Genomic DNA, 22,045 nt, shown 5'->3' with positions numbered 1-22,045 from the left:
TTTGAAATATAGAGCTCTTTGATTTATTTATGAACAGACGATGTTACCGCGCGGTCAAAGACATCGATATGAAAACCTGTTCAAAAGGGGTGTGGCGTATAAAGGACAGCACCGCTAAGGGGTGAGAGCGGGGAGGTTCCTCAAAATGGGAGGGTGGGGGGTAGAATCCACCCACGTCATAGGTTACAATGGTCCTCTTTGGCCTGTACACGATCCCGTCTGCCGTTATCCTACAGCGTGTCTGCCACAGCACGGTGGTGGTCATTTAATTCTTGGCACACTCATTGTTACGGAGGTGGGGAGGTCGTCTTGAACCATGAACAAGGGGTTCACGGAGGACACAGCATCTCTCCAACGCTTGGCAGAGGCCATCTTGCGCCGGGCATTTACACACCAGTTGTTGCTAGAAGTTGGGACTTAGGGTGGAAAGGAGATTGGGGAGACTAGTATTTAGCATTGCCTCACAGTTCGCCATCATGTGGCATGGCCATCTTCATGAATGACCATCCCCATCTTGAGTGGCCACCATCCTGGATGGTGGCCATCAACTCAGATGGCCACCCTCTTGATAATCTCTCTGTTTTTTGCTAGAAGTTGGGGCCGGGGGATAAAGAGAGATGGAGAGACACAAGGGACTGGTCAGTGGAAGTAATTTAACGTCTCCGTCCATCTTGATGAAGGCCATCTTGAGCAGAGGTCCTCGTATTCTTCACTTTGCTTATGGCTAAAAGTTGAGACTGGGAGTGGGGGTGGGGGAGGAAAGGTGATGGAGAGTTAGCCAGCTAACGAGGGCTCAGCCAATGGAATTAGGACACAATCACGCCTCCAGTCATGCCTGTCACTAAAATTTGGGACCAGAGAGAGGAGACAGAGGGGATAAGATTTAAATAGCGGGGATGGAAGGCATTTTTTAGTCCCCAAGGGGTGCTAATTCTACAATCAGAGGATAGTACCAAACATCCTATCGTGGTCAACACAAGAAACAAAATGGCCACCACCCCCTACACTTGACCATTCTTGGCCTGGTGAGGTGTCCTTCTTCTTGAGCTCATTTTGCTGGGAACAGAAATCCCTGGACAGGGCAGGAACGGGAGATTCTGCTTCGGGAACTAAATAGCTGGAGGAAGTAATTAGTAGCAAAATACAGCCAAGCTCCCAGTGAACCGAAATGGAGCCAGACGGGGCATGAGGAGAAAAGTGGCTCCATGGTCGAGCAGGAGAGCTCTGGGTAGCGAAAGCCAAGAGGTCATTGTATTAATACTTTGCAGCCTTGTGTCTGAGGGCTTCAGACTGGGGTGTTAGCCCAGTTTTAGGAGTGTATGAAGAGGAATTGGCTTGCCAGAGGTCAGATGGTGAATAGGACCCAGGAGTCCTGACTCCAGGTCCCCCCTGCTCTAACCACTAGACCCCACTCCCCTCCCAGAGTCAGGGAGAGAACCCAGGAGTCCTGGCTCCCAGGCCACCCTGCTCTAACCTTCCCAGAGCCAGGGATGATCATACCGAGTCCCCCCCTCAAGGACGTTAATTAACTAACAAGTGTGAGTAGCGATGAACAGCAGCAAGGTTTGGTACAACAGGAACCAGTGGGGAATCGGATCAGCCTGATTTCATTGGCACAAGCTAAGCAGAAAACAACCCAAAACAAAACATCAACGGAGATGAATTAAACTGAGCCAGGTAATAATCCCACCAGGCACTGGGAAAACAGGAGCTGAGCTCTCCGATGCTGGTGCCTTCAAGGGATGGTCCTATTTTGGGGCTTCCATTGAAAGGGGCCTGCATTTGGAGGCTGGGTCTCATGTGTAAAGTTTGCAATAGATTTAAATGCTCGAGGACCAATTGTCCAATGTGCACCATGAGGCAGCCAGAGGGGGGACGATATGAGCAAGGAATGTGTATTTGAATGTTGGCCCTCATGTACACTTGTTGTCAACCTGTTGTAAGCCTATAATAAACATGTTTGTAAACCAATAGTATACCTGCTGTAAACCCATAGTGACCCTGTTTTAAACCCACAGTGAATCTGTTGCAAACCTATTGTAAACATGTAAGTCTATAGTGAACCTATTGTAAACCCATGGTAAAGTCACTGCAAGCCTGTAGTAATCATATAGAAAACCTGTCGTAAGACTGTAGAAAATATGTTTGTAAACCAATAGTAAGCTTGTTGTAAACATCTGGTACATCTGTAGTGAACCTGTTCTAAACCCACAGTAAACTCATTGTAAGCCAATAGTAAACATATAGCAAACCTGTTGCAAGCCTATAGTAAACATGTTTGTAAAACAACAATGAACCTGTTGTAAACCCATCGTGAACTTGTTGTAAACCCATGTTTGTAAACTAATAGTAAACTTGCTGTAAACCCATAATAAACATGTTTGTAAACTAATAGTAAAGCCATAGTGAACCTATCATAAGTCTCTAGTGAACCTGTTGTAAACCCATTGTAAGCCTACAGTAAAATGTAGTAATAATGTACTAGAGTAAATCATGTACAGTAAAATTTAAAGTAATAGTAAACCTGTTATAAGCCCTCAGTAAACCTGTTGTAAACCTATATTAGACATATCATAAGACCACAAAAAATCTATAGTAAACTTGTCAGGAACCTGTAGTAAACCCAAAGTATACCTGTGTGAAACCCGTAGTAAATATCTTGTAAGCCTATAATAAACACTTTGTAAAGCTGTAAATGAACCTGGAGCCAATCTGTAGTAAAGCTAGAATTACAACAGGATTACACATGAAGCCCAGTTTTAAAATATGGCACCCTACCATAATATCCAAGCATGTGAAGCTAAGTGTAACCATTGAGTGAATCTGTTGTAAAACATTAGTAAACATACAAAAATCAAATCTACAATAGGGTTACACATTAAGCTTAATTTTCAAAGATGGCACTGCGCTATAGCATCCAAGTATATAAGTATATTGTAAACCCGTAGTCAACACAGCTACAATAGTTTCATACAGGAGACTTGCAAGATCCAAAGGTGGAAATCTTTAGGATGCCTCCTCTACAGATTTACAAGAGATTTACATGAGGCCTAGCTTTTAAATGTGTCACCACACTATGACATCCACCTGTGCAAAGTTATGGTAGCCCTAAAGTAAACCTGTTGTAAGTCATAAGTAAACAGGTTTACAATAGGTTTACACACAAGACCCAGTTTTCAAATGAGGTGGCACAACATGATGGGTAAACCTACTGCAGTCATATTGTAACCCCGCAGTAACCTCATAGTAAACCTATGGTAACTCCATAGTAACCCTATAGTAGACGTCTCACCAGCTTCTTGACACAACGTAAACCTCACGGTTCACACAGCGGATCAGAAACAGAAGGTTTTCTCGAAGATGTTTCAACAGGAACAGCTCTGAAAGAGGAAACAGGCTCACAGGCGACCCCACACACGCATTCTCCAGAGGCGCCTCACCCACACGTTCCCACTCACTCAGGACGGGAGATGGGACGACTGCCCGCCAGCCAGGCCAGGATCGGGGGGGAAGAAGGGGCATCAGGAGGTCTTCATGCCGATGACCATGTCCACCTCCTCTTCCGTCTGCAGGGTGTGCCACTGGGCGATGGGGCGCCGGGGATTGGCCAGCATGTCGGACCAGTGACGCAGCTCCGTGCCCGTGGCATTGCAGCCCACGAAGACCTTCCCAATGGCCTCGTTCTTCCCCAGCTTGTCGTAATCCAGGACGGTGAGAACAACCTGGACTTTCTGCCGGGGGAGGAGAGGTGGCACAGTGAGCTCACCCACTGCGATGCCCCAGCTGGGGATTGGCCAGGGCCATGAACTTCCCCGGGCAGCGGTGCCATTAGCCAGGGATTTCCCGTGCTGTGCTGCAAGCTTCCCTGCAGCAGTGCCCCCAGCTGGGGATCCCCCCCAGTGTTGTGATCTTCCCCCACACCAGTAATATCCACATCAAGCCGGTGAGAGAAGGGGGTGCCATCTCTCATCTAGGGGGAGCCGGCTCCCATCCGGACCCAGAACAGGGACTGGCTGGTTCAAGGGGGTGGGGAATGGGGCCCGGGGGCCTTTGCCGTCTTGGGGGCACCAGCTCCCATCTGGCCCCAGGACAGGAACTGGCTGGCTCGGAGTTTGAGGGCGGGGGGGACTCACCTGGATCTGCTCAAAGGGAACCTCAAAGCTGAAGGACTCGTTATAATAGGGGTTCAGGGTATTTTTCTTAATGGTCGTTTTCTTCTTCTTTAGCCGCTTTCCTCCCTGCATCAGGTGGATTTTCACGTAGGGATCTGGAGGGTGGGGGTGGGAGACACTTCAGAACAGAGACCCCACGCCCCACCTGGGTCTGAAGAGCAACCCCCTGCCCTGCCCCCAAACTGGACCAGTCAGGTGATCAGTGAGGTAGCTATCCCACAATTCCTGGCTCCTGCAGGTTCAAGCACTCCTGTAAGTTTGCTGAGCCCCAAGGCCAGGGTGTCAATGGAGCTCAACCCCCTGGACATCCAGGCATGAGCCTGACCCACTCGGGGCAGAGACAGGACCTTGGCTGGGGCACTGCTGCCAGGAAGTTTGCAGTCCCAGGGTCCCAGCCTGGGTCACTGTGGGGAGGAAGCTCACAGCGCCAGGGTCCCCGGCTGGACCACTATGGGGAGGAAGCTCACAGCGACTGGGTCCCCGGCTGGAGCACTGCAGGGAGGAAGCTCACAGCACTAGGGCCCTGGCTGGGGCTCTGCTGGGAGGAAGCTCGCAGCACCGGGGACCCCAGCTGGGGCACTGCAGGGAGGAAGCTTGCAGCACTGTCTCACCTGACAGCCCCCCCACATCCATCTTCTTCAGGTTCTTGGCTTCCAGCACAATGACCGTGAGCTTCCCAGCCGTGGGGACGTAGCGCAAGGAGAAGCAAACGTCCCCCAACTTCTCCTGCTGTGCGGCACGGGGGGGGGGGCACAGTCAGACTGGGAGGGCTGCAGCTTCCCCTCCCCAGGAATCCTAGCTCTAGGGACCCCCCTCTCCCGCATTAACCAACACTTCCCCCCCCCAAATCCCATCCCACAGGGCCCCCTCCCCCCAGAGACTCCCATCCCACAATGCCCTCTCCCCCCAGGGAATCCCAACCCCCAAAACCCCCCTTCCCCTACAGGCATCCCATCCCCCAGAACCCTTCCTCTCCCAGGGAATCCCCTCCCCCAGACACCCCCTCCCTCCTGGGAATCCCCTCACCCAGAGACCCCCTGTGACGAAGTGGGCCTGTTCTTAATGTTTCCTCTGAATAGTGTGGGGGTGCCTCAGTTTCCCCTATGCAGTTCTTAAGTATCTAGGTGGTGGGGTAAGGGTGTATGATCATTGCAGAGCCCTAGAGGGCAGGTGTGTGCAGGGATCTGGACACAGAGAATGGCCGACACCCTGTTTCCTGGCAACTGATGGCCTGGGCCCTTCCCCCCCTGCAAGGTGAGAGCTGAAGGGTTGGAGAACAAAGGAATCAGGTGACCACCTGGCCCGGGAAAGGAACAAAGCCCAGAGGAGGAGGGGCTGGAGGAGTTTCAGTTTGGGGCTGGCTGGGACATGGAGTGAAGTGCAGACGTGGTTGTCTGGCTCACTGCCCCCCCAAAATGGACCCAGCTGAGGGGTCCCGTTCTCTGCGCCTGCAAGCTCTGTTTTAGACCATGTTCCTGTCGTCTAATAAACCTTCTGTTTTACTGGCTGGCTGAGAGTCACGTCTGACTGCGGAGTTGGGGTGCAGGACCCTCTGGCTTCCCCAGGAGCCCCGCCTGAGCGGACTCGCTGGGGGAAGCGCACGGAGGGGCAGAGGATGCTGAATGCTCCGAGGTCAGACCCAGGAAGGTGGAAGCTGTGTGAGCTGTGTGTCCTGCAGACAGGCTGCTCACAGAAAGGCGACTGCCCCAGAGTCCTGACTGGCTTCATGGGGAGCAGTTCCAGAGCATCGCCCAGGGACTCCGTGACACCCCCTCCCTGCCAGAATCCCATCCCCCAGAACCCCCCTCCCACCCTGGGAATCCCATCCCCTAGAGTGCCCCTCCCACACAGAATCACATTCCCCAGAGCCCCCCCTCCCCCCAGATTTCCATCCCCTAGAGTCCCCCTCCCACTGGGAATCTCATCCCCTCCAGACTTCCCCCCCCCCAGGAATCCCAGCCCACAGACTCCCCTCCCCTCCCAGAGAATCCCAAGCCACCAAAGCCCCCCAGAAAATCCCAACCCCCCTCCCCACCGGGAATCCCATCCCCCAGGTTCCCCTCCCCTCCCAGAGAATCCCAAGCCACCTCCTCTCCCAGGGAATTCCAACCTCCAGGCCCCCCTCCCCCCCAGGGAACCCCCCTGCCTGCTGGGATGCACCCCCAAAGGCGGGGTTGCCAGGCGACAGAGCCCGCGGGTGGGGCCTCACCTCCTCCTGCTCCGCGGACTGCAGGTCCCGCCATGCCTCGATGGGCTGGGCTAGGTCCAGGCTGCTCATGGGCACCCGCAGCTCCCCGATGGCATCGTGCTTGGAGAACCGGTCGAAGTCGTAGACGGCCATGACCAGGGTCCGCCCGCCCAGCTCCACATAGGGGATCTGGGGGCGCGGGGGGAGAGATCAGCAGGGCCCCTCCCCCAGCGGGGCTGCGGGTTGGGAGTGAGGGACACCGGCAGAGCTGGGGGGCACGGAGGGGGCTGCGAGTCGGGAGTGAGGGGCACCGGCAGAGCTGGGGGGCACGGAGGGGGCTGCGAGTCGGGAGTGAGGGGCACCGGCAGAGCTGGGGGGCACGGAGGGGACTGCGAGTTGGGAGTGAGGGGCACCGGCAGAGCTGGGGGGCACGGAGGGGGCTGCGAGTCGGAAGTGAGGGGCACCGGCAGAGCTGGGGGGCACGGAGGGGACTGCGAGTCGGGAGTGAGGGGCACCGGCAGAGCTGGCGGGCACGGAGGGGGCTGCGAGTCCGGAGTGAGGGGCACCGGCAGAGCTGTGGGGCACGGAGGGGGCTGTGGGTCCGGAGTGAGGGGTGTTACCTTGAAGATGAAGGTCTCGTTGAATGTGGGGTTCAGGGTTTTCCGATGCACTTTGGTCTCATGTTTTTTCTTCTTCTCAGGGAGCAGGAAGACTTTGACGTAGGGGTCGGACGTGCCCCCGATGTCCAGCGCCGGCAGGTCGGCTGCCTGGATGATGCCCACCACCAGCTGGGACAGGGTGAAAGGGAAAAGTTCCAGTCTGACACCGGGTGTCAGCCGCCCTGTGAGCTTCCCCCACAGCAGTGCCCCACACAGAGGACGCAGGACTCCTGGGTTCTCTCCCGGGCTCTGGGAGGGGAGTGGGGTCTAGTGGTTAGAGCAGGGGGGGCTGGGAGCCAGGACTCCTGGGTTCTCTCCTGGGCTCTGGGAGGGGAGTGGGGTCTAGTGGTTAGAGCGGGGGGGGGCTGGGAGCCAGGACTCCTGGGTTCTCTCCCGGGCTCTGGGAGGGGAGTGGGGTCTAGTGGTTAGAGCAGGGGGGGCTGGGAGCCAGGACTCCTGGGTTCTCTCCCCGGCTCTGGGAGGGGAGTGGGGTCTAGTGGTTAGAGCAGGGGGGGCTGGGAGCCAGGACTCCTGGGTTCTCTCCCGGGCTCTGGGAGGGGAGTGGGGTCTAGTGGTTAGAGCAGGGGGGGCTGGGAGCCAGGACTCCTGGGTTCTCTCCCGGGCTCTGGGAGGGGAGTGGGGTCTAGTGGTTAGAGCGGGGGGGCTGGGAGCCAGGACTCCTGGGTTCTCTCCCGGGCTCTGGGAGGGGAGTGGGGTCTAGTGGTTAGAGCAGGGGGGGCTGGGAGCCAGGACTCCTATGTTCCATTCCCAGCTCTGGGCAGGGAGGGTTTTTTCCTAGGTTGGAATTGGGAGGGATGTGAGCCTGGATGCCTGGGTCCCATGCCAGGCCACATGGGTGCCCGCACCTGCCCGTTCTGGAAGTCGTAGTCCAACGAGTACTGCAGCTTGCCCAGCTTCTCCTGGGGCTTCTCGTCCTTTGGCTCGGGCAGCAGCGCTGGGTCCAGGTCCTCAATGTCAGGCTGCACCTGGGGCGGGGAGAGGGAGTGAGAGAGAGAGACCCTGAGTTCAGCCAGCACCTCAGTTACACATGCAGCACCCGGCCCCTCCAGCAGGGGGCGCCAGGGACGCACACACAGCGCAGGGCCCGGCCCCTCCAGCAGGGGGCGCCAGGGACGCACACACACAGCGCAGGGCCCGGCCCCTCCAGCAGGGGGCGCCAGGGACGCACACACAGCGCAGGGCTCGGCCCCTCCAGCAGGGGGCGCCAGGGACGCACACACACAGCGCAGGGCTCGGCCCCTCCAGCAGGGGGCGCCAGGGACGCACACACAGCGCAGGGCCCGGCCCCTCCAGCAGGGGGGGCCAGGGAGAGACAGACACACATCACTTATACAACCATGACCCAAAATAGCTTCCCTCTACCCCCCCCATCCCACACACAACTACCCCACCCCTCGGCGGAGCGTCCAGGCAGCCCCCAAGGTCAGAGGCTGCTGCCTCAGGGGCCAAGGGCTTAGGCATCTGGGAGGCTTAGGAGATAAGCAGCTCAGTAGCAGCTGAGTCCCAAACTGAGGCCCCCGCCAGCCTCTCACCCTGGTGGGGGCCAGCTCCCCCTAGCAGGGAAGGCCCCAAGCCCACTTCCCCACCTCTTGAGCCAGCCAGTGCCCACCCTGGGGCCAGGTGGGAGCCGGCACCCCCTAGAGGGGACAGGCCCCAGGCCCCATTCCCTGCCCCCCTGAGCCAGCCAGTGCCCACCCTGGGGCCAGGTGGGAGCCGGCACCCCCTAGAGGGGACAGGCCCCAGGCCCCATTCCCTGCCCCCCTGAGCCAGCCAGTGCCCGCCCTGGGGCCAGGTGGGAGCCGGCGCCCCCTAGAAGGGACAGGCCCCAGGCCCCATTCTCTGCCCCCCTGAGCCAGCCAGTGCCCGCCCTGGGGCCAGGTGGGAGCCGGCGCCCCCTAGAAGGGGTCTCACCTTGTCAATGTAGCTCTGGCCCAGCTCCTTCACCTCCTTCAGGTTGATCTGCGCCTTCGCTTTCTCCTTCGCCTTCTTCCCCTTCTTCTTCTTCCCGCATTTCTTGCAGGCGCAGAAGCAGCAGCAGAGCAGAAGAAGAGCCGCCACGATCAGGATGGTGGCCACGGCCCAGGGCGGGACTGCGGCAGGGACAGAGCGGGAGTGAGACGGGGCCCCTCTGGGGCAGGACGCGGGGGGCTGGTTACCCCTCGCCCGGCACTGGGATGCAGCCCCTCTGGGGTGGGCTCTGGCCCAGTGCTGAGATGCGACTGCCTCTGGGGTGGGGCACGGGGCTACAGGGAGGGGATCCCCCCCAAGCACTCACTTGGCAGCTTGCTGAGCTTGTTCATGAACTTGTCCTTCATGTCGGAGAAGACGTTCTCCTTGCTGGGCGTCTCGGTGGCGTTCAGGGCCGGCTGGCTGGGAGGCGCGGTCACCTCCGAGGCCAGCATGGCCGATCGCCGAGCTGCGTTCATCTTTGCACCTGGGGGAAGGGAGGGCACAGATCCGGGTCGTCCGATCATCACTGGGCCAGAGGGCCCCGACCCCCCGCCTGAGTCCGCCGAGGGCCTGGACCTATTGCTCAGAGAGGTGTGAATTGTCCCAAGTGCCCCATACATCTTGCCGGGGTGTTAACTACCAGCCCCATTGCTGTGGGGGGGGGGGTCCCCATTGACCCTTCCCTGCAGGGGGCTCTGTCTGTACAGGAGGAGATACCATCCCCTCCCAGGCAGTCTCCCCCTGGCTTCTGGGGTAGGCACTGCAGGATCCCACTACTGCCACCAAATCAGAGAGCGGAGCTGTGGCAGGGCAGAGCCTAGGGATCCTTGGTGAGGGGGTACCCCCAGCGAGGGGGGGTATGTGGGACGCTGGCAGAGCAGAAGCCTGGGTCACCTGTGGGGCAGTTTTGCTCAGGATAGATATCGGTCTTATAGGTGTTTATCTTTTAGCCCCTGCAAGGTGCCTGTAAGTTACCGCCGGCGTTAACCCCGGGGGCAAGGTCGGGAATCCAGGAAATAGGTCGCATCAGCTTGATGAGTTTGAAAAAAATCACCCTCAACGTGCGACCAGCCCCCACCCCCGCCCGGCCCACGCAGGACGACGATCAAACTGGGCAACCAATCAAACTGAGTCCTGGCTCCCCGCACCTCCCCGCTGTTCCTCTCCCTGGCAGGACCCTCCATCCCCTGTGCAACGGGCCGGGGCCGCCCCGGCAAACTCGCCTTGCTCCCCGCTGGCAAACGGCCTTTGCACCCTGGCCTGGCCTGGCTCACCGCCCAGCACTCCACGGGGTGAGGAATTGAACCCAGGGGTCCTGGCTCCCAGCCCCCACAGCTCTAACCGCTGGACCCCTCCCCCCAGAGATGGGGATGGAACCCAGGAGTCCTGGCTCCCGGCCCCCCACTGCTCTAACCGCTGGACCCCACTCCCCTCTCAGAGTTGGGGATAGAACCCAGGAGTCCTGGCTCTCGGCCCCCCACTGCTCTAACCACTGGACCCCCCCCTCCCCTACCCTCCCAGATTTGGGGATAGAACCCAGGAGTCCTGGCTCTCGGCCCCCACTGCTCTAACCACTGGATCCCACTCCCCTCCCAGAGATGGGACAGCGGCCAGACAGACGGGGTGGTGCCCGGGGAGGGGTAGAGGGGTGGCTAGCTAGGGACTGGGGCCGGCCGGCCGGACAGAGGGGGCGTTGGGATGCCTCGATAGCTAGAGGCTGAGAGGGGGGCTGGCTAGAAGGGGGGAACAGACAGATGGGGAATGTCGGGGGCCGGCTGTGCCGGGGCCTGGCTGATGGGGAATTTCTCTCTCTCCTGCCCCCTCCCCCTGGGCTCTGATCCCATTAGCGCCCGTTAAAGTGCCAGGGGCCGGCCCTGCTCGCTAATCCCCCCCCCCCAACTCACAGATGGAGCCGAGTGGATTAACCACCTCCCCAACCAGCAGGATTGACCCAGCACCGGGCGGGGAGCGAGCGGTGAGGCACGTTGTGGGGTGGGCATCAGGGGCCGGAGCCTTTACCTCCCCCGGCCCGAGCAGGGCCTCACCACCTCTGCCAGGCACACAGGACGCCTGGCTTCAGTTCCACACCCCTCCTCTGTGGGTCTGGGCATGGCTCAGCTCCGCCCTGGGCCTCAGTTTCCCCATGGAATTGAAAGCAGCAGCAACTCTTGATTTAGGCTGTGAGCTCCCCTGGGCTGGCAGGGCCTGGCTCCAGCTGTGGGGGGGCGTGGGCAGTGCCCGGTGCGACGGGGCTCCGATCTCGTCAGGGTGGGGGTTGGGGGGGGGGTCCCGGGGCTAGCATCCAGACGTCCTGGCTCCCAGTCGAGTGCTTTAAGCACAAACCCAGGTGCCTGGACATAGACAGACACAGGGTAACATGAGAGACCCCCATCCCCACCCCCGGCGCAAACCCACGGGCCCATCTAGCGCGGTATCCAGCCCCTGCCCCGGAGCAGACCTGTGGGCCCCCCCACCCCTGTGATTGCTCACCCCAGCGCCGGCCGGCTCGCCCTCGCTCGCTCTCTCTCACGCAACCTCGCTGCCCCGGGCCCTAACGCCCACTTGTGCTGAGCTGGGTGACAGCTCCCCCCCCCCCCGCCCCCTCTCCCTGCCAGCCCCTGTCAGCCCAGGCCTTTGTCAACCAGAGCAACCACCGGAAAACACCACCCTGGAAGGAGCCATGGGGCATGGGGCCTGACTCTCTAGGGGGCACCAGCTCCCATCTGGCCCCAGGGCAGGGACTGGCTGGCTCAGGGGGGTGGGGGCTGGGGCACGGGGCCTTTCCCCTCTAGGGGGTGCTGGCGCTGATGAGGGGCAATAACCCTGTGTATCTGGGGAAGGGCAGAGCACACAAGCAGGAAGAAGGGATTGAATCAGCCCCTTGAGGCCAACAGACAAACCCCAGCCCCGAACACTCAGCCCCAAACACGCGTCCCCACCCTCTATGGGGCTGGGGGATCCACATCACTTTAATTACATGTTGGGCAGTGTCGGCGGAGTGACGCAGTGTATCACGACTCCTGGGTTCTCTCCCTGGGTCTGGGAGGGGAGTGGGGTCTAGTGGTTAGAGCTGGGGGGCGGGGGCTGAGAGCCAGGACATCTGGGTTCTCTCCCTGGGTCTGGGAGGTGGGTTCTCTGAGTCAACCAACCTCTCTCCCCCGCTACCACTTTCCTCGGCCGTGAAATGAGTTTGTTGGGCTTGAGCCCTGTCTGCTGTGGGGCCGGGGCCCCTATTACCCCACAACAACCTCCGAGGGGCACTAACCCACAGCCTCAGCAAAGGGGGCGATATGGCTGAATAGGAGAGAAGAACTGAGCCCCCACCCTGCAGAGGGTTCCCCTGGGGCTGGCGACGGGAGAAAAGCTATGTATGGGGGGAGCCCAGGGCCGGGCTGGCAGGGGGCTGCGGGTCGGGAGTGAGGGGCACCGGCGGGGCTGGGGGGAGCCCAGGGCCAGGGAGGCAGGGCGGGTGCACATGTCCCTGCCTGCGTGTGCGGTTTTCCAGTTCTGACTCTCTGAGTACGTGTGTTTCCGCCTCCCCCCCCGTCCCCCCCCGCGTGCCCTGCGGCCGGAGGATCCACAACAGCTGGGCCCTTCTGCACCACAACAGCCCCCGCCCCCACCCCACCCCGCCCCAGCAATGAAACCCAACACACCGCGAGATCGGGGCCCAGCCAGGGGGGAAGTGAGCTGGGGACAGAACCCAGGAGTCCGTGTTCCCAGCTCCCCCCAACCCCGCTCTAACCAGTAGACCCCACTCCCCTCCCAGACCAGGGAGAGAACCCAGAGTCCTGGTTCCCAGCTTCCCCCACCCCAGACCCCACTCCCCTCCCAGACCAGGGAGAGAACCCAGGAGTCCTGGTTCCCAGCTCCCCCCACCGCCCTTCTAACCACCAGGCCCCACCCCTCTCCCAGACCAGGGAGAGAACCCAGGAGTCCTGGCTCCCAGCCCCCCTGCTCTAACCACTCGACCCCACTCCCCTCTCAGAGCCAGGAAGAGAACCCAGGTGTCCTGGCTTCCAACCCTCCCCCCACGCACCAGACCACACACGGGATCTGTGCTACAGGGCATGTGCTTTGAGCACTGGACAGCCCCCACTGACCATAGCGTCACTGGATCAATGGGGCCAGGACCCCAAGCTGGCCTGACCTGGGATGGCTCCATGGGCCCCCGGCCTGCGGCTGGGGATATGGTTTCACTTGTTAAGTTGGACCCAACCTTGTGGACCGCGCCCATCTGCGCCGGCCTCTGCCTGGCCCTGGGGGTCAGCGGGTGCCCCGCTTGGGGCATCAGGGCAACAGATGGGCTCCTCCCCAGCCCCAGCTGCCGTGACTCAGCTGCGGAGCCGGCCAAGAACCTGGCTCTGGGCTGGACCCTCTGGCGCCCGGGGTCCCGTGAGACACACAAAAGATGGGAGCCGACAGCTCTGAAATATCGATCCTCCGAATTCCCAGCACTGCTCCTCTTCCAGCCCAGCCCAGCCCCCTCCCGGACCCTGCCCCCTCCTCGCCCCCCAGGTCCCACCCTACCTCACCCAGGGCCATGAGCTCCCCTCTATCCATCAGCTCCTCAGCGCTCCCCAAGGGGGCCAGGACCCAGTGGCTACAGCTCCTTTGGGGCCAGTGGGGCCAGATCCCCAGCTGGGTCCATCCGCTGTAGTTCCATTGGGGGTTATGGGGCCAACCCCCAGCTGGGCCAGTGGCTGCAGCTCCATTGGATCAGTGGGGCCAGACCCCCAGCTGGGCCAGTGGCTGCAGCTCCATTGGATCAGTGGGGCCAGAGTCCCAGCTGGGCCAGTGGCCGCAGCTCCATTGGATCAGTGGGGCCAGACCCCCAGCTGGCGTGATTCAGAGTCACTCTGGAGTGACACCTCTTTAGACCAGCTGAGCCTCTGGCCCTCTATGGAGCGAATTTGCCCATCAAGACACAGGGGGCGATTCTAGGGACAGATCCTCAGCCAGTGTAAACGGGTGTCACTCCAGAGTGACACCGATGGACCCAGCTGGGACCCGGCCCCGCGCCACGGCCAGCCCCCCTCCCCCAGCCGCGATCGGACCCTTCAGCCGCTCCCCGCCCCCCGGCTTTGTTCCCCCCCGCCGCCCCCCTCAGCGCCAGCTGCTCCCATCGGGGGACGCGGGGGGGGCTCCTACCGTCTCCCTCCATCGCGGCGGGGGGCCGGCGCCGGGCGGCCGGAGCGGGGCTCGGAGCTGTCCGCCCCGCGGTGCTGAACGGCGGCTGGGTGGGGCAGGGGGTGGGGACAGGAGGGGGAGGGGCTCCTCCGTGGCAGGCAGGGAGGGGGAGGGGACTCTGCCATCCCTGGGAAGGGAGGGGCTCTTCAGTCGCAGGCTGGGAGGGGAGGGGGCTCTCTTATTGCAGGGAGAGGGGCTGGGGCTGGGGGTCTCCCATTGCAGGGAGGGGGGCTGAGGGGGATCTCCCATCGCAGTGGAGGCGGGTGAGGAAAGAGGGGGCTCTGGGTTAGGATCCCCAGCGCAGGGCCCGGCCCCTCCAGCAGGGGGCGCCAGGGACACACACACACAGCGCAGGGCCCGGCCCCTCCAGCAGGGGGCGCCAGGGACACACACGTGTGTGTACCTGGGTTTACCCTTCTACACTATGAGATGCCTGCAGCGGTGATGGGAGAGGATTCGCCCCTCCCCCTTCGCCCTGTGTGCGGGGCCGGAGCAGGGGCCTTGTGAAGCAAGTAAACAAACCTAGCGCATGTGGGGGCTGGGGAAGGGGCGATGCTGCCCCCTGCAGGAGAGAAGGGAAACTTTGGCCTTCGGCATTGCAAAGCCACGTGTCCCGGCTCCCAGCCCTGCCCAGCCCCCTAGACCCCACTCCCCCTGCCTGAGACGGGGAGAGAACCCAGGCGTCCTGGCTCCCAGCCCCTGCCCCCCGTCTCTAGCCACTAGATCCCACTCCCCTCCCAACACCAGGGAGAGAACCCAGGAGTCCTGGCTCCCAGCCTCCCTGCTCTAACCACTAGACCCCACTCCCCTCCCCGAGATGGGACTGGAAGAAGTCCAGATTATCTGGCGTGAGTAGCACCAGGGCAACGCCGGCGCCATGGGAACAAGATGGGGAAATCACCCAGCGTCATAGCAACTCTTGGAGTTGATACTTTGTTGCCTTGGCAACAGGAGAATTCACCCACTCTCCTCATCCATCAGAGGCCAGAAATCAACAGGGTTAGAACGGGGGGGGGGGGGGGGGCAGCAGGGGGGGACCCAGCATGGGGGTCTCTCCCCTGGCTGTCGGGCCTGACCCTGATGCCCCTGGGAGACACAGGGGGGCTATCCCAAACCTAGGCTCCCCCCAGCCCTGCCAGTGCCCCTCACTCCTGCCCCGCAGCCCCTGCTAGCCCAGCCCTGGGCTCCCCCTAGCTCTGCTGGTGCCCCTCACTCCCGACCTGCGGCACCCCCGGCTTCCCACTCTATACCATATGTCACAGCTTCACCGGCCCGGTGCTCTCGCCCTTGTCCACATGCTTGTTGACCCCTCAAAGAATTCTAGTAGATTGGTGAGGGGTGATTTCCCTTTACGAAAACCATTTTGATTCTTCCTTAACAAATTATGTTCACCCATGTGTCTGATCGTTTTGTTCTTTGCTATCATTTCGGCCAGCTTGCTCGGTACTGAGGTCAAGCTCACCGGCCTGTAATTGCCAGGATCACCTCCGGAGCCCTTTTTAAAAATTGACATCCCATTAGCTACCCTCCAGTCATCTGGTACAGACGCTGATTTAAATGACAGGTTACAGACGAGCGTTAGAAGTCCTGCAATTCCACCTTTGAGTTCCTGCAGGACTCTGGGGTGAATCCCATCTGGTCCTGGTAACTTATTGCTGTTTAAGATATCAATTTTTTCCAAAACCTCCTCTAATGACACCTCAATCTGGGGCAGTTCCTCAGATTTGTCACCTAAAAAGAATGGCTCGGGTTTGGGAATCTCCCTCCCATCCTCAGCCGTGAAGGATGCAAAGAATTCATTTAGTTTCTCCACAATGGCCTTATCGTCCTTGAGTGCTCCCTTAGCATCTTGATCGTCCAGTGGCTCCACTGGTTGTTTAGCAGCTTCCTGCTCTGACTTTCTGAGTCTTTGGCTAGCTGTTCTTCACATTCTTTTTGGCCTTCCTAATTATATTTTTACACTTCATTTGCCAGAGTTTACGCTCCTTTCTATTTTCCTCGCTAGGATTTAACTTCCACTTTTTAAAGGATGCCTTTTTGCCTCTCACAGCTTCTCTTACTTTGTTGTTTAGCCCAGTGGCACTTTAGCAATCCAGTATCTGTGATTGTGATTAACGAGAGGTGGTTAATTAGCACCTCTTGCAAAAGATTAATATATTTCCATTACTAACATTTAACCATTAATTATGGACATGTGAGTAATTAACAGTTAGGTGAAACCAGTGATCCTTAGCAGTTCACTGTTAATTACGTTCATAGAACTAAGCAATTAGCAATGATTCAAAATCAGCTATGGCTAATAACCAAAAATTATTGATAACAGCAGATTAGGGCCAGATCAGGGCTGGCGCCCCCTAGAGGGGAAAGGCCTCACACCCCATTCCCCACCCTCCTGAGCCAGCCAGTCCCTGCCCTGGGGCCGGATGGGAGCCGGCGCCCCCTAGAGGGGAAAGGTCTCATGTCCCCTTACCTGCCCCCCTAAGCCAGCCAGTCCCTGCCCTGGGGCCAGACGGGAGCCAGCGCCCCCTAGAGGGGAAAGGTGATACAATGTAATTCTGTCCCGCTGAGAGCCCCATGGTGGAGACAGGGCCACTGGAGACGCCGGCAGGGTCTCTCCCTGCACTCGCCTGCCCCTGGGGAGGGGGGCCCAGACGCGGATGCTGTAGCTATAGTTGTGGGCCCAGGACACAGAAGGTTTCACCCAGCCAGGGTCAGGGAGCTGTTCGAATGAGCCTTGAGGGTGAGGATCAGCACTGGGGCAGGCACTGGCAGGGGACGGACAGAGAGAGCATGAGACCCCAGAGCCGGGGGGGGGGGGGAGAACCCAGGTGTCCTGGCTCCCAGCCCCCCCCAACCACTAGAGCCCTCTCCCCTCCCAGAGCTGGGGGAGAACCTAAGAGTCCTGGCTTCCAACCCCCCTGCTCTAACCACTAGACTCCACTGCCCTCCCAGAGCTGAGGGAGAACCCACGAGTCCTGGCTCCCAGACCCACCACTCTGTCCCCCTAGAGTCCCCCCGGGTGGATGTGTTGTTCCTTGACTTTAGCAAAGCTTTTGACACGGTCTCCCACAGTATTCTTGCCAGCAAGTTAAAGAAGTACAGGCTGGATAAATGGACTATAAGGTGGATAGAAAGCCGGCTAGATTGTCGGGCTCAACGGGTAGTGATCAATGGCTCCATGTCTAGTTGGCAGCCGGTGTCAAGTGGAGTGCCCCAGGGGTCGGTCCTGGGGCCGGTTTTGTTCAGTATCTTCATAAATGATCTGCAAAAAGAAAAGGAGTACTTGTGGCACCTTAGAGACTAACCAATTTATTTGAGCATGAGCTTTCGTGAGCTACAGCTCACTTCATCAGATGTTTACCGTGGAAACTGCAGCAGACTTTATATACACACAGAAATCATGAAACAATACCTCCTCCCACCCCACTGTCCTGCTGGTAATAGCTTATCTAAAGTGATCAACAGGTGGGCCATTTCCAGCACAAATCCAGGTTTTCTCACCCTCCACCCCCGTGTAGCTCACGAAAGCTCATGCTCAAATAAATTGGTTAGTCTCTAAGGTGCCACAAGTACTCCTTTTCTTTTTGCGAATACAGACTAACACGGCTGTTCCTCTGAAACCTGTCATAAATGATCTGGAGGATGTTAGGATATAGATATTCAGGCCTGTCTGTAAAGGCCTATACTCTAAGAATTTAGGTGTATTCCTATCACTTGGCTAGTTAGAGGTATAAAAGAAAGAATCAAAATCACTGTCTGCCAGTGTAAGGGCCTTCTCTTACTGTGACAGTCTGAGGCCCTGTTCTTAGGCTAAGGCCTTTGGCTAAGCGACAGAGGCAGCCATAAGCTGGGAAGCGACCGGTCACATCCTCACATTCCAAACTAGTCACATTGAAATAAGGTGCTATTGGGCTGTTAGGAATTTAATCCTGTCCTTATTGTGCCTATCACCTCCAGAGAAAGGGAAGTGCCTAGAAGCTGTAAAAGGAAATTGAGGTTGATAGTTTTCTGTCCGGTAAGAATTCACTTATCAATAGACACAGCTGGGAAACTCTTATGTCTTTACAGATGTAGTTGTGAAATCCTCACTTCTGTATTGTTTTGTCATTATAGTTCCCACTTTGCTATTGTTTATTGGCATGGTCTCTGTCTGGTTCTGTGATTGCTTCTGTCTGCTGTATAATTAATTTTGCTGGGTGTAAACTAATTAAGGTGGTGGGATATAATTGGTTAGCTAATCCATGTTAGGATTGGTTAGTTAAATTTTAGTAGAATGATTGGTTAATGTATAGCTAAGAATATTACTATATAAAAATTAGGGGCAAACAGGAAGTAAGTTGGGATTCGAAAATAAGGAAAAAGGAACTTGTATTTAGCTTGCTGGAAGTTCACCCCAATAAACATCGAATTGTTTGCACCTTCGGACTTCGGGTATTGTTGCTCTCTGTTCATGCGAGAAGAACCAGGGAAGTGGGAGAGTGAAGGAATAAGCTCTCTAACAGAGGATGGTGTGGATTGCACTCTCAGCAAGTTTGCAGATGACACTAAACTGGGAGGAGTGATAGATACGCTGGAGGGCAGGGATAGGATACAGAGGATACAGACAAATTGGAGGATTGGGCCAAAAGAAATCTGATGAGGTTCAACAAGGACAAGTGCAGAGTCCTGCACTTAGGACGGAAGAACCCAATGCACAGCAGTGGGGGAGATTTAGGTTGGATATTAGGAAAAACTTTTTCACTAGGAGGGTGGTGAAACACGGGAATGCGTTACCTAGGGAGGTGGTGGAATCTCCTTCCTTAGAAGTTTTTAAGGTCAGGCTTGACAAAGCCCTGGCTGGGATGATTTAATTGGGTATTGGTCCTGCTTTTGAGCAGGGGGTTGGACTAGATGACCTCCTGAGGTCCCTTCCAACCCTGATATTCTATGAACGCTATCTGTTACAGGTTGGTGCTGGCATCAGGAGAAATCAATTTACATTTTCATACTCAAAGCAGCTGCCAAATATTTCCATAACAGCAGCATCCAGAGACCTTGACTGGGAGGGGCCCCTCTCCCCCACCAGCAGGCCAGGCAGGGCACCTTACCCCACAATCCTCAAGTGAGATCAGGGCCCCCCTCATGCTGGGCATGGCGGGCTCCCTCCCGCCCTGAATCAAGATGGGGGCCTTACTTCTAGCCTGGGGAACGTGGGGTGGTTACATGGGGACCCCTCACCCAGGGCACAGACACAGTCCCTCTGGGATGGGGCATGAGGGCTGGTTATATGGGGACCCCTTCCCTGGTGCTGGGATGCAGCTGTCTCTAGGGTTGGGCGTGGGGACTTAGCCAGCTCCGTGGAACAGCTGGATGTGGGTCTGGCCCTTGGTTTTCAGTGTTTCTTTTGTTTCATTTCCCCTGGGAATTGATCAGGGTTGTTTATCACCACCACACCCAAACCAGGAGAAAATCAATGCAAACAAAAAGATGAATAATTTTCCTGGGGTTGATTTTGCTGGCGGGAAAGACGGGGCGGAGGAAGCAACCAGCCAATTAAAGCTTCGACTTCGGCTTCTCAATGCGGTTTGCTGCTGACCTAAACCAGAACTCACAACCCAAGCTCTCCTCGCTTGCTCTCTGCTCCCCGAAGAAAACGTTTCATTTGAATCGAGAGTTAGAGCTGGGCGCTTATAACGATTCACGCTTAATCCCACCTCGGGTGCAGCGCCGACATTCAGCGTCGGCCTCCTCTCCTGGCTTGGCATTGTCGAAACTTTCCAAGCCTTCCTTGGGTTCTGAGAGCGAGTTTCAGTTGTGAGCCCGTCAGATCTCGAAAGCGCACGCTGCGAACAGCGTGAACGGTGTGCGTGGCGGGCGGGCGATTCATCGGTGCGTTCATCAGGAATCCATCAGGCAACCAGGACTCCTGGGTTCTATCCCCGGCTCTGGGAGGGGAGGGGAGCCTAATGGCTCAGAGCAGGGTGGGGGAAGGGAAATGGGTCCCAGGACACCAAGGGTCTACCTCCTGCTTGGCCCCACTTCGTGCCTCAGTTCCCCCCTCCTTACATCAGCCACAAATTTCGCGGGGTAGCGGGCATCCGTCTCCAGGATGTCCATGGTGCGGGGCCGGGGCTCCGGGACGCACCCTGGCTGCTGTGCCCAATTCCAGGCACCCTCAAGGAGTCGCCGACGCCTGCTGCAATCGGTCTCATTAGCCGTATCCCTACCGCCGCCGTGAGCCAGACACTGTCGAAAAGGAGAGGGAAAAGCCGCCCTAACACCCCTCCGCCAGAGACCAGATGGGATATCGATCGCACGGTGCATCCTGCCATATAAGACCCGAACCCGCCGTTCAGCCACTGGGACCCGCGACGGTTCCCCGGCTCCGCTCCGGGCCACGAAAGCAAAACGGGGCCTTTTGCCGGCTGCATCTTCGTGTCGGCCGACAAGTTGGTTCTGGCCTCTGCCCAAGGAGCCAGCAGCCGGGCCTCACCGTCACCGAAACCCCACTGAGATCTGGTGCCGCGCTCCTCACCGCAGAGATCTCCGTGCCGAGCAGAGAAAAGGGCCCCCGGCTCAGTGAGGCGAGTCCTGTAAGAACCCCACCGAGGCGGCGGGTAGTTCGGACCCTCTTTAAGGCACATCACTGAGGGGGGAGGGAAAGGGAGGGAAGAAGGTGGGATAAAGGGGAGATACGGACTCGACTGAGCTAAACCTCCAGCAGCCCCCCCCCCCCCAAAAAGACCTTTAAATAAGCTCCAAATCTGACACAAGCCCCCCCCCACACACACACACACCAGAGGCGAGGGTGCAGCACAGAGTCATTCCTGAGCTTTGGGATGGGGCGGGGGGGGGGGGGGGGCATTGTGGTCCCCAAGTTTCTCCTGGGGAATGAGTGGGAGAGGAACAGGTGCTAGGTCCTGAGGGGGTGTGGGGGGGTGCATGGGCAGGCCCGGGAAAGGTGGGGGGGTGAGGCTCAGAGCCAATGCAGCCCCATGGTGGGAGCGAGACACATGGGGGTTTTGGAGGGTTACCAACTTTCTAATGGCACAAACCTGAACACCCTTGGCCCACCCCTTCCCTACACCTCCGCCCCACTCACTCCATCCTGCCTCCCCCTGACATTCGCTCTCCCCCTCCTCGCTCACCGTCACTGGGCTGGGGCAGGGATGCGGGAGGGGGTGAGGGCTCCAGTTGGGGGTGTGAGCTCCAGGGAGGGGCCAGAAATGAGGGGCTCAGGGTATGGGAGGGGGCCCTGGGGTAGGGCAGGGGGTTGCGATGCAGGTGGGCGCGTGGGGTGTGGGCTCTGGGAGGGTGTTTGGGTGCGGCGGGGGGTTCGGGCTCTCGGCAGGCAGCGCTTACCTCAGGCGGCTCCTGGTCGGCGGCACGGCAGGGCTAAGGCAGGCTCCCTACCTGCCCTGGCTCCACACGGCTCCCACAAGCAGCCGGCATGTCCAGCCCCTAGGGACCCCTAATCACGCCCCCTTCAGGCCTCAAACCCGTCACCCCCAGAGCACCATCTCCCTGAGTCGCCAGGCTGCTGCATCCGGCCACTAGAGGGCGCCATGAGACAGGCTTTGCCAGAGGCTTCAACCACTGTTCATGAGAGGGCTGGGAGCCAGGACGCCTGGGTTCTCTCCTTGGCTCTGGGAGGGGAGTGGGGTCAAGTGGTTAGAGCAGTTGGGGGGGGGGGGGGGCTGGGAGTCAGGACGCCGGGGTTCTCTCCTGGCTCTGGGTCTTAGGATCCGTAGAGGGAGGTCATAGGTCACAGGACTCAACATCCCCATCAACAGCTGGAGACAAGTTGGGCCAATAGAAGCTCCCCTGGCCCGTGTCTCTCTGCTGTCCCAGCCGCCTCCCACCCAGCCCACATCAGACAACACATG

The 22,045-nt window shown here is 58.7% G+C and overlaps 1 protein-coding gene across 1 annotated transcript; it reads right to left on the bottom strand.

Annotated features, from left to right (window-relative positions):
- Positions 1-14,239, bottom strand: SYT5 (synaptotagmin 5). Its single transcript, XM_048832487.2, has 9 exons — positions 14,142-14,239; positions 9,316-9,474; positions 8,952-9,130; positions 7,886-8,005; positions 6,981-7,148; positions 6,382-6,549; positions 4,784-4,901; positions 4,134-4,267; positions 1-3,731 (listed from the first exon to the last, which is right to left on the bottom strand). Exons 1-9 carry the CDS (start codon positions 14,152-14,154, stop codon positions 3,522-3,524), a joined length of 1,269 nt encoding a protein of 422 aa, XP_048688444.2. The 5' UTR covers positions 14,155-14,239; the 3' UTR covers positions 1-3,521.
- Positions 14,240-22,045: the final 7,806 nt, after the last annotated feature.

The sequence above is a fragment of the Caretta caretta genome, chromosome 23 (assembly GCF_965140235.1).
Source record: "Caretta caretta isolate rCarCar2 chromosome 23, rCarCar1.hap1, whole genome shotgun sequence".
NCBI classification, from domain to species: domain Eukaryota; kingdom Metazoa; phylum Chordata; order Testudines; family Cheloniidae; genus Caretta; species Caretta caretta.
The sequence above is the reverse complement of the archived record's forward strand: the minus strand, read 5'-3'. Positions and strand labels throughout refer to the sequence as shown.

What these genes read in the sequence shown, in the direction of transcription:
- SYT5 (XM_048832487.2), bottom strand. An exon ending in ACGAGACCTTCATCTTCAAG is followed by an intron (nt 6,550 to 6,980) that starts GTAACACCCCTC and finishes CCGCGCCCCCAG; the next exon opens with ATCCCCTATGTGGAGCTGGG. An exon ending in AGTCCGCGGAGCAGGAGGAG is followed by an intron (nt 4,902 to 6,381) that starts GTGAGGCCCCAC and finishes CGTGCCGCACAG; the next exon opens with CAGGAGAAGTTGGGGGACGT.